Source organism: Limulus polyphemus, unplaced genomic scaffold, assembly GCF_000517525.1.
Source record: "Limulus polyphemus unplaced genomic scaffold, Limulus_polyphemus-2.1.2 Scaffold38, whole genome shotgun sequence".
Taxonomy (NCBI): domain Eukaryota; kingdom Metazoa; phylum Arthropoda; class Merostomata; order Xiphosura; family Limulidae; genus Limulus; species Limulus polyphemus.
The window spans coordinates 1053790-1064870 of record NW_013665648.1 but is presented as its reverse complement, the minus strand read 5'-3'; the positions used below and the strand labels follow the sequence as shown (position 1 = coordinate 1064870).

Here is an 11081-nt window from a genome sequence, read left to right as displayed (position 1 = left end):
ACTGATTTTTTTTTTTTTTCAGAATGAATGTGCCTCACAACATGCAATGCCTAACAAAAAATATTAAACTTACAGATTTTTATTTAAGTTTGAATATGAAATGAACACAAATGGCACAAGTGGTTTATGCACTAACAACATAACTGGATCTACATTTCCAAATTTTATACTGTATGCCCACCTCTACTCAAGTGAACAGGCTCTGGCTGAAAGAGGAGGAGTAAAAAGGTATTCAAAAATCTTCGGGATTTCAGAAAGTTTGAAATAAATTACTAATTCTGTGCCTTTAAGTATCTGTCAAACAATCAGTCAAACTCTTCAACAGTTGAATTGTGTTTTAATGTGTGTAGTAATAAAAATGATCATCATAAATACTGTTGCTACTCTGAAATATTATAAGCCTCTTCTATCCTCAAATTGCATTTGAGAAGTTGATAATATAGAATATTAGTGATAACTGGTGAATGTTTATTTAGCTTGGAAACCTTTCAAAATTAACATAGTAGTTCTTTTAAGTTAAATTAAATTTAAAAACAAATTTTGTTTGGCTAAAATTTATCATGGTGTTATGAACTATGAAGTTTCCTCAAAATAAAGTTTTTGAGAGGGCTGTTTAACAAAAAAGCCACTTTTTGCTTATAGGACATCAGACATCAATGCACATGTGGATCAAGTTTATCAATATGGCTTGAAGCACGATGATACAATCTAAAGTAAATTATCTCTCATGTTGTTATTAGAAAAATAATACAAGTTAGAAAATAAAACTTATCTTTTGAGATTACGTACATTAAAAAAAATATATTACTAACAATATCAAGTGGGAAGATGAGCTTATAACCAAATTCACTTTATTAATACTGTTGCACTGCTTCTACACCTGATTTTTTTCTATATTATGAAATATTATAGATAATATAAACCATATATATATACACCCCTACATATAAAATAACCACAAATTCTCTGTGTTATTGAAATAGTATTCGACCTATGCATAAGAAGGCAAATAAACTTTTTGGTGACATTTTCTTTTGCTCGCTTAATCATCACACGTCTTGTAGAACACTTTCAAGGAAATGTTCTTTTACATAATGTAACTAAGTTAAAAACCATGGGAAGCATTTACTTCTAAGGACATATCTCAAATTTTTATTTCCTATAAATAAATAAATTATTGAATTTCATATTAGTGTGGAAAATTTTATTTATATGATTCAAAGAAACTACACACTTTCATACATTAAAAAAATCAGAAACTTACCTGTTTGGTCATACCCATATCGATTGTACCCCTTCCTATCATATCCAGGACGATTGTATCCTTCCCAATTAAAACCATCAAAAGGATAAAGGTCTCTATTATCATAATATCCACTTCGGTTATATCCACTGATATCATATCCAGCTCTATCATATCCATCCTTGTCAAACCCTTGCATGTCATATCCTACATAAGTAGAATTTGGAAAAACTTGTATATAGTAATTCATAATTGTATGCATAAAATATAATGTCTTTTGTGAACTACATCAAACTATAAAAATCAACTGATAAAAACAGGCAAAACATCTTCATACAATCAATGTTAATCACACAGGTGTCAGTGCATAATAAGGGTGTCTAGAGTAAAAAATTTTGGAAATTACAAGGTTTTAGTAAAATTACATATAAAGTTTTAATAGCATCATTAATACATGAACTGTTTCATACTAAGCCATGAAAAGCAATGTAACTATACCATCCATGTCATAACCATCAGGTCCAAAGAAGTGGTCCAAGGAACCATTACAAGGCTTTCCTTCTGAAGGTAAAGCATACGTGACACAGATGCTTTCTTCAGAATGAAGGACATCATGAGGAGCCAGGTTGAATGGAACCATGGGAGTGTCCAGATATTCTAAGGGATAGCTGTTGTCTCCAATATCACCATGTAATTTCTGCCACTTCCAATACAGCATATCAATATAAGAATGTACTGTATAGAACAGTGGGTCATAAGCAGCAGCTACAAAACAGAATTAATGTTGGTCAAACACATCTACAGGTTATACAAGAACAACACAGAAGAATTATAATACATTTTAATTCTAAAATTCTAATTTTAAAACATGATTAACATCCTCATACTGGATTTACCTATAAAATTAAATTGAAATAAATTCAAACAACAAACGTATTTGTGAACAAGGTATCAGGCTTATTCTATGTTTTTCATAACTTTTACAAACCAAATTCAAGGAGACCTGTCCATCATTTTATTACTATTAGAGAAAGTATGTATTTGTAGAATTTTTACACAAAGCTACAGAACAGCTATCTGCACATTGCCATCCCTAATTTGGAACTGATAGGCTAGAGGAAAGAGAGCTAGTCAATAGCACCTACCACCAATTTTTGGGCTACTCTTTTCAGGCCAAATAGTGAGACTTGACATCACTCTTACAGTGCACCAACGGCCCAATATATGAAGCACATTTTTGTGACAATAGTATGTAAACCATAAACCCTCAGATTCACAATCACTATAAAATGAGTAGTACTTCACTAAACAATGTATGTTTTTTTTTAAAAACAAAATACAGAAAAGCTATCTGCATAAAGACATCTCGACAGACTAGAGAGAAGATAGGTAGTCTTGTACTACACTTGTCAGACCTAATAATGAGATTAGATCATCACTCTTGTAGTGCATCAATAGACACAGCATGTGGAACACATTTTGTAGCAATGATATATGAACCAGGAACCCTCAGATTCACAGTAACTATAAAATGTATAGTCCTTCTTCTTCCATTAATCAGTGGTAAAAAAAATGCTGTTTGGTGTTAATTATGTTCCCTTTTCTAGTTAGTTCATAATATTCAAACTACAAAAACAACATTAGTATTGAGCAAGTTTTCGTATTCAATTGGAAGTTTAGAAAGAACAGATTTAAATGGTAACAATATAATGGAATTTCACACAGTGGAAGTAATTGTTTGTTTTTGAATTTCGCGCAAAGCTACACAAGGGCTATCTGCGCTAGCCGTCCCTAATTTAGCAGTGTAAGACTAGAGGGAAGGCAGCTAGTCATCACCACCAACCGCCAACTCTTGGGCTACTCTTTTACCAACGAATAGTGGGATTGACCGTCACATTATAACGCCCCCACGGCTGAAAGGGCGAGCATGTGTGGTGTAGGGGATTCAAACCCGCGACCAGTGGAAGTAAATGGTGAATACTCCTGATCCATGTTGAATCGTATTATCATTCCTGATAGCCACACTGATAGCCACCACAGTCTCCATATATCACCTGGCTGCTCTATGAGGCCACTTCAAATCACTGCTGTAATGTGACTGGTACCCCATATTAAAAATACGGTAATACCAAAAATCCTCTTTAATATGGATGTTTCAGATTTCCTTAAATCCCATCATCAGCATTAATATGTCAAAAAAAGTTAGTTCATAATATTCAAACTACAAAAACAACATGAACATTGAGCAAGTGCAAGCTAAATAATTGACCCAAATCTTGTATTCGATTGCACAGTGAGAATAATAACCACTCCATAATTCTAGAAAACTTTAAAATTCTCTACTCCGGAAACACAAATTAAACTCTTTATTAAAGAAAGCTTCTTCATATTAACTTTCATATTCAATCTGAAGTTTAGAAAGAACAGCTTTAAATGGTAACAATATAATGGAATGTACGATTATGTATGATTGTTAATATCTGTTCTGACTACTCCTGTCTTCACTCAGAAATTTCAAAAACTCATGACGTATTACAAAGTAATGATTATCCCCTTAATTTCTTACACTATCACATGAACATTTTTAACAAATAAAAATAGAACCTACCAAAAAGCCACACACTGTCTCAGTGTTATATTTGACATTTATTATTATTTTCAAGATACAGTGTTTATACTTATATTTAATTATATTTAAGCCTTTCTCCATAATAGTTTTTCTTAACAATGTTATTTATCAAACATGTGCATGCCACACATTTTATCGTACATTCCATTATATTGTTACTGTTTAAATCTGTTTTTTCTTAACTGCTGATTGAATACAAAAACTCGCTCAATGCTTATGTTGTTTTTGTAGTTCGAATATTATGAACTATATTTTTTGAGATATTAATGCTGATGATGAAATTTAAGGAAATTCCAAAATGTCCGTATTAAAGGTATTTTTTGGTATTACAGTTTTTTAATATTTATTTAACTTTGTTTTAAGTTAAACTGTACCCCCCCCCCAAAAAAAAATTATATTTCTGGTTAAAGTAAACTTATTCATGTTATTTTTAACCATAAACATTAACTAAGTATATTTCTCTGGCACAGATTCTTCATAAAAGTTGTCCAGCCTCACAAGAATTTAATCTTTACATATACAGGATTATTATAAAGTTAGTTGGTCTATTCTAACAACCATAGCTCAGAAACCAATACTTATAGAGTTCTAGTATTTGGTAGATGAGCAATGTAAAGGGTGCTTTCAGTAACAAAAATAACTGTTACCTGGAGATACTGATAGTGAAATTTGCACAGTCATCACACTAACAATGTTTGACATGACTGCCATTCATGTCCATTATTGCTTGACTTTTGTGAGAGAATATAATGTTGAATTATAACACTGTCCAATTTCCAACAATTTCACTTGGCTTTATCTGCTATGTATAAGGTCTATGGGATAAAAGTCACATTACATCAGTGACTTGAAGCGGCCTCATAGAGCAGCCAAGTGATATATGGAGACTGTGGTGGCTATCAGTATGGATAATATATGTGGATTACTTAATCCCCAAAAACATATTCCAGCACTATTGTCACAGAACATGAAATGTGGAATGGAGCATAATTTTGCATTTAGACTGTTTCATTCAACATTAAATTTACTCTAAAGTGCAGGAATGATAATACAATTCAACATGGATCAGGAGTATTCACCATTTACTGCCACTGTGTGAAATATATGATTTGTGAAGGAATGAGACCTAATGATCACACTCATAGTCAAGAATTCGACCCACACTGTAATCTTTTCATCTTATAATGGCCATTCCACAAAGTTCTGTGGATTGCCTTCACCCTGATGATACATTTGTGTTGACCTGATCAAAAAGAGAAAAGTGAACCACATCACTCTGTAAACATTATCTAACAAAGTGTTGCTAATCTGCACTCAAATCAGGAACTGACATGCTCTTTGTTGCTACCAGCTCATACATGACCTTTATCCTGAAAGATGCAGCCTCATTTCTGTTATATGCATGTGGTAATCCAATGTGTATAGCATCTTCAGCACCACATTCCCTGTGAGGATTTCCTTCTCCAATAGCAACTTATGTATGTCTAACTTCCACCACAACTTAAATGAGTGTTGTGGAGGGCAATATTTACAAGATACATCACCAACTAATACTTTTATTTCAATTTTTTATCAGGTTCCCATAAGCCTCATTGCCAAGTAGTTCTCTTCATTTATTACTTACATGTCAATAAGATATTATTGCTGCACCAGTATCATTATCATTGCTGTTGTTGTAATTTATGAGAGCAATCATAATGTTCAAAAGTAACCTGCCAGAAGTCATTTCTGAAGGTAAAATGAACTCTGACATGTTTTATGTTGGTTATACATAGCCCCCTGGTATGCAAATTTCATGATCAGCACATGCTGGCAACAATTATTTTTGACACAGGCATCGTATTTTCATTTACCTTATTAATTCATCTGTCAAATACATTAGTTCTCTAACGATTATTTTCTAAGTAATGAACATTAGAAAAGACCAACTAACTTTATAACAACACTGTAAAGCATCGTCAAGTCAAGAAAATTGTGCCATTTTCTTTTCTTTTAACAAATCAAATTATTAATAACGGCTAAGCATATATCTCACTTTTTTCTTCAGAAGGAAACCATTTCACCACATTTCACCCTACATGTAGTTTATCTTCACATCAATGAAGAAGGACCTATAATTTAATGTTAGCAACTTAATCCATGTATTGGTATATACATTTGTTATAACAAAAACAACTAAACATTCTACCCTTATGTGAACATCCTCAAAAAATTTAAGCATATCTGTATAAGTTATTCACATTCTGTTTTTAGTACCTTTGGCAGCATTTTTATAAATTTAGAATCCTAACCCTATTAAAACATCGTATAAGTTCATTAAATACTTATACAGTGACTGTGAGCACTAGCCAAAAATAAGAAAATTTATTCAAAACTGTTCTCTTCATCTTCTTACCTGCTGTTGCCAAATCCCCACCAACAAAACTATGAATCTGTACTGCTAATGACATCATACTTTCACTAAATTCTAAGAAACTGTTGCCAGCAAGAGCATGGGCTATTTCCACCATATTTGGTATTACTACTCTGGTATCAAACTGTCGCTTTAAGCATGGCCACCATGAAGTTGGAGGATTTCCTCGGAAAGGGTGATCAACAACACAATATTGACTTCCTTCCCCATTACCGCCAAAGTAATTAGGTTGCCAGAGAATAGCATTGGAAAAGTTTCCAGCATCAACTGAGACATCAAAATATGGAATAAAAACACCACAATCTATTTCTTGGATTTGTTGTTCCATCTGACGTACAAAAACTCTATGCCATGGTAAAAAGTACAGGATATCATGGGAATGCATGATATGAGACATATAAAGGTCCCGGAACTTTTCCCAAATATTTTCAACTCCAGATAGACGAAGGAGCTTCAGGGCATTGTGAAATCTTCTAATTTCATCTCTGGTCATATCCCTCATCTCCTTTCGAATAACAAGCTTTGTACATCTAAAATGTTATATTCAAATAATATAGAAATAAATGCATATAATATAAAACTGATTATTTTAATTCTGCTTAGTAAATTCTGAATTCAACACATTTAGAAATTTAAAAAAATACAAGTTATGTAAGTTAACTATGTAAATTACCTAGTCAACTGGATATTTTTATACATGTATCCTGAATAGATATTAAAAGGTTGTTGAAACTGTGAAAACAAAAGTTATAAGCTCTGTGGAAGAATTATTTATAGAAACATAAGACACCTCTGTCTTAAGATACATGCAAATTAACAACTTTAATGGTTAGTTGTTTTTTTTTTCAATAATAGTTTATAGTCTTAATGTTCTGCACAAAGTAACGTTAAAAACGTTTAACCATATTTAATATTATTTTTATTAATATTATAATATAATCTAAGCAAACCATGAATGTATTTTATAGTTATATATGTCGGCTGTAAATTAGAAGAATTTGACTTTTCTGATTCTTCTCAAGTTTTGTTGTCATTGTATCAGCTCATTAACCTCTTTTTATTTTACATTCCTACTAGTAAATCATAGGCCAGGTGCTTGTCCTTATGTTTTTAACTGTCATTTGGTGTCTGAGTTTCAAATGCCTTTTTGTGCTTAAATTTAGTTGCTTTATGTGTTTGAATTCAATTTTTAATTCTGCCTACTTTACTTCTTGATCTTGTAGAAGTTGATATTATGGTTCCTTGCAAGTATATCAATAACACAAAGTTGATATAACTTTTGTTCCCAACTCAAAGCATATCCAAAACAGCAGAAGAATAGTTATAGCAATAGTTTGAACAAAGGCAGGCAATTCAAAGCATGGTCAAACAATGCTTAAAGCAAGTCAAATAATTGTTTATAGCAACTCAGAGTATTCAAAACAACTTTTAAAGCAGCTCAAAACATCTGATAAAGAGCAAGTAGAAACATGATCATGAGGAGCTCTGAATGACTCAAACTCTGCTGATGAATCACAGTATTACAAAAAAAGAATTAATATTTTATGCGCATTTGATAATTTGACAATGTTCAGTATCTCTTAGAACCATTCTCATAACATGACAAAAAGTAAACTGGATGGTGCTACCATAGTTAACTAAGGTATCCTTATTTGGCTATTCTTACCTATCACATACGCTTGGTCTCAGTTGCCTAGCTCATATATATTAAATGATTTATCTCTAACAAAATACTGACACATAGTTTAACAGTAAATGTAGATTAAATAAGCCATCAATTCACAAAGTATGGCTAGTACATTTTTGATTTACGTGAATAAAAGATACTGCAACATCTCAAACCTGCATTAAAAACACATTTCATGGTAAAACCATGCTTTAATCAAGTTGTCCCAGCTTTGAATGAATACTGAGAAAATACTTCTCTTGATAAATGTTTTGAGACTCCACACAAGTTTATTTAAACTTACCCACAACGTACAGACCCATCACTCATGCATTCACACTCTTCACACCCTAACATCATTTTGGCTCCACTTGGGTAAGTTATATTACCCAATATACAAAAACCAACTGGCAAAGGGTTACATTCTTCTTCGTTGCAAGTGACACCTGGATGGAATGCAACAACTTCATATTCAATCTCCTTAAGATGCAGCCGTTGGCACTCGTCAAATGTGTGTGGCTGAATAAAACAAATGAAGTAATGTAAAAAACAACAAATATTGGATATTCATATAATGGACATGATACGTCCATATACAGGCCACAGAGACATTTTTACTAGTTAATGTTTTATGTGCAGAAACTACTTAGGACTGCAAAAGATAAGAAAATTACCAAAGGCACACAAAGAACATTTTGATCATTTTATATACAATTTTGTCCATGTAACTGTCATTAGCTGAGCTTTTACGTCATTACTTAATTATTACTTATCAACACAATATTAAAATATTTAAACATATTAAAAATTATACTAAGAAACCATAAGATTTCACTGACAAAATTTTTTTCTGTCATCAATAAAAAAATCTAGATTTTAACAATATGTCTTAAATAAACATACAAACCTTGCATTCCATATAAGGCTTTACTGGTTCAATAACGTTAGGAAGACCTTTATTTCTGAAGCAACAAGCTCCATATCTACACGTATTTTCACATTCTGAGAGTGTCAAAAATTTGTTGGGTGAAACACCACATCCTAATTAAAACAAAAATATATATATAAAGATCTATTGACTTTGCTCCAAAACATGACTCTAGACTTTATATTTCTGGACTTTTGAAAATGATTATGATTACATTTTAATTTAATTAAGTGATTAGTTCAGAATTTGCTTTTAAAATAAAGAGTACAAAGTAACTAAGCATGGTGGCTTTCTCTCAGCTAGTTATACAGAAACAAGATCACCTCACTTGGCTTAAAACCACAAATTATTGAAGCTCAGTATGCTGGGGGAATTACATAATCATGCACTTGACAGAATCGTTTTTAAAACAAGTGTATAAAATCTTGAAATCTTGAAAGCAATTACATCCAATTAGTTGAAATATTTGTAATATCGGAAACTACAAAAAGTTTACTACAAGGAACTGGTTACATTTGTAAAACATATTTACTGTTGTATGCTATATTATTAATTTTTCAATTTAGATGTCAACTAGAGGGTACATGACATTAAAGTTGGCCTACGGTAACTAGAATGTTCTAGATGATGTCATGACAATATAGTAAATTCAAAGAATATCTAGAAGAGAGAAATCAGTTATAAATACATGTCAGTAGATGTGAAGTAGTAGTAAATTTCAAAGTGAAATATTCAGCATGTGAATGCTTAGTAGTTGTTGATTGAGTATTTGTCAGTCTTTCAGTTGGTAGAGTGCCAGTCATTCAATGAACTATTTGGACCAGGGTTAGTTATCATGAGTTACTCAAACTATAAGCCATGAAACTGTACAAGTAAGTTTATTTCTATGTTAGTCATAGTACCATTATCACGGTATTTCTGTTAATGTGTCAATTGTACATTTAGGCCTACAAGTTATAACAGCATACAAGTGAAGGTAGCTTGTATAAAAATAACCTAAATTGTTTTTGTTACATGGAGTGGACTTCAAATTACTTTCAAACAATTTAAAATAACCACCTAATGAAAGAAAAATGTTACAGCACAAGGTTTTCAGTACTTTACACCAGTTATGTTTATAACAATTATAATAAAAATGGAATGTTCAAACTGTAATTGCTTATAAATTTTCACATGACACTTGTACTAAAAGTCTAAATTTATATAATGTATGTACTACTAGTATTTGAAGCAGAGATGAGGATAAATGCCTTATGGCCAAATTACACATTTATAAGATGAAATATTTTAGTTACGATAAACTTAGAAAATTATAATGCAATTTTTTTTTGTCCAAAGTCTACAAATGCATATTTACAAAATGTTAATTATCATTTGATGCTTAAACATTTACATTATATATGTATATATATATATTCACGTGTGTTACATATAATATGCAGCTCACCATTATATAAAGCCTATATCTTTTTTTTACTGGAAAGGGGTGGAATTCCCCAAAACTGGTATAACTCAGTGACAAGTGGGGAACTGAATAAGAGACTGGGCTTCATATTTATTTAGTAGTTATATATATATGTTCTCTGAAAGCAAATCATAATCATTTTTAATAAAAGCAATTCAGCTAGTTCTAAAAAAAATCAAAACTTGACTTAAAATGTTATATATGGAAATGTAACTTAAAATAAACATTTCATATTTCAACTTACCAGAATAAACAACTTTCTCACATTGCTGGTTTACAATGTTGAAGTGCCATCGCATTTCCTCCTCAACACACCCTCCATCAGTACTTGGATAAATACAACAATTAATGCGAAACTCACAGTGTTTGCCAGTGTACATTGGTGGGCACTCACAGGAAAAGTTTTTATTCCCAAGTTTTCCATGACAGTGTCCTCCATTTATACATGGATTTGAGGTGCAAGGATCTACACATTCAGGTCGATTTGTTAAAATCCTACATATTACTCTTCCTCCCTGTGAGACAAAACAACATTCTAACATGAAATAGAAACTAGATTATTACTTATGGGGTTTTTCAAATACATTATAAATCTGCATAATATACTGTTACATATCTGCTTGTTTGTTAATTTCTGGTAGAAATTCTTTCCGAGGAACTTCAGCAATACAAGTCCTTTCTTGATTAAACCAGTTTATTCTTTCTCGATACAAACTTTTAGTACACATTAACTCCAC

General features: G+C 31.7%; 1 protein-coding gene across 1 annotated transcript in view; it reads right to left on the bottom strand.

The window, feature by feature from the left end:
* Positions 1-18: 18 nt before the first annotated feature.
* LOC106461403 (kielin/chordin-like protein) overlaps positions 19-11081 on the bottom strand; it is a 92547-nt gene continuing 81484 nt past the window's right edge. Inside the window, exons 8-14 of the mRNA XM_013921226.2 lie at positions 10589-10859; positions 8859-8992; positions 8256-8470; positions 6268-6815; positions 1742-2008; positions 1265-1450; positions 19-50 (exon numbers count right to left, since the gene is read on the bottom strand). Coding sequence (XP_013776680.2) covers positions 19-50; positions 1265-1450; positions 1742-2008; positions 6268-6815; positions 8256-8470; positions 8859-8992; positions 10589-10859 — 1653 coding nt within the window. The remainder of the gene's footprint in view (positions 51-1264; positions 1451-1741; positions 2009-6267; positions 6816-8255; positions 8471-8858; positions 8993-10588; positions 10860-11081) is intronic.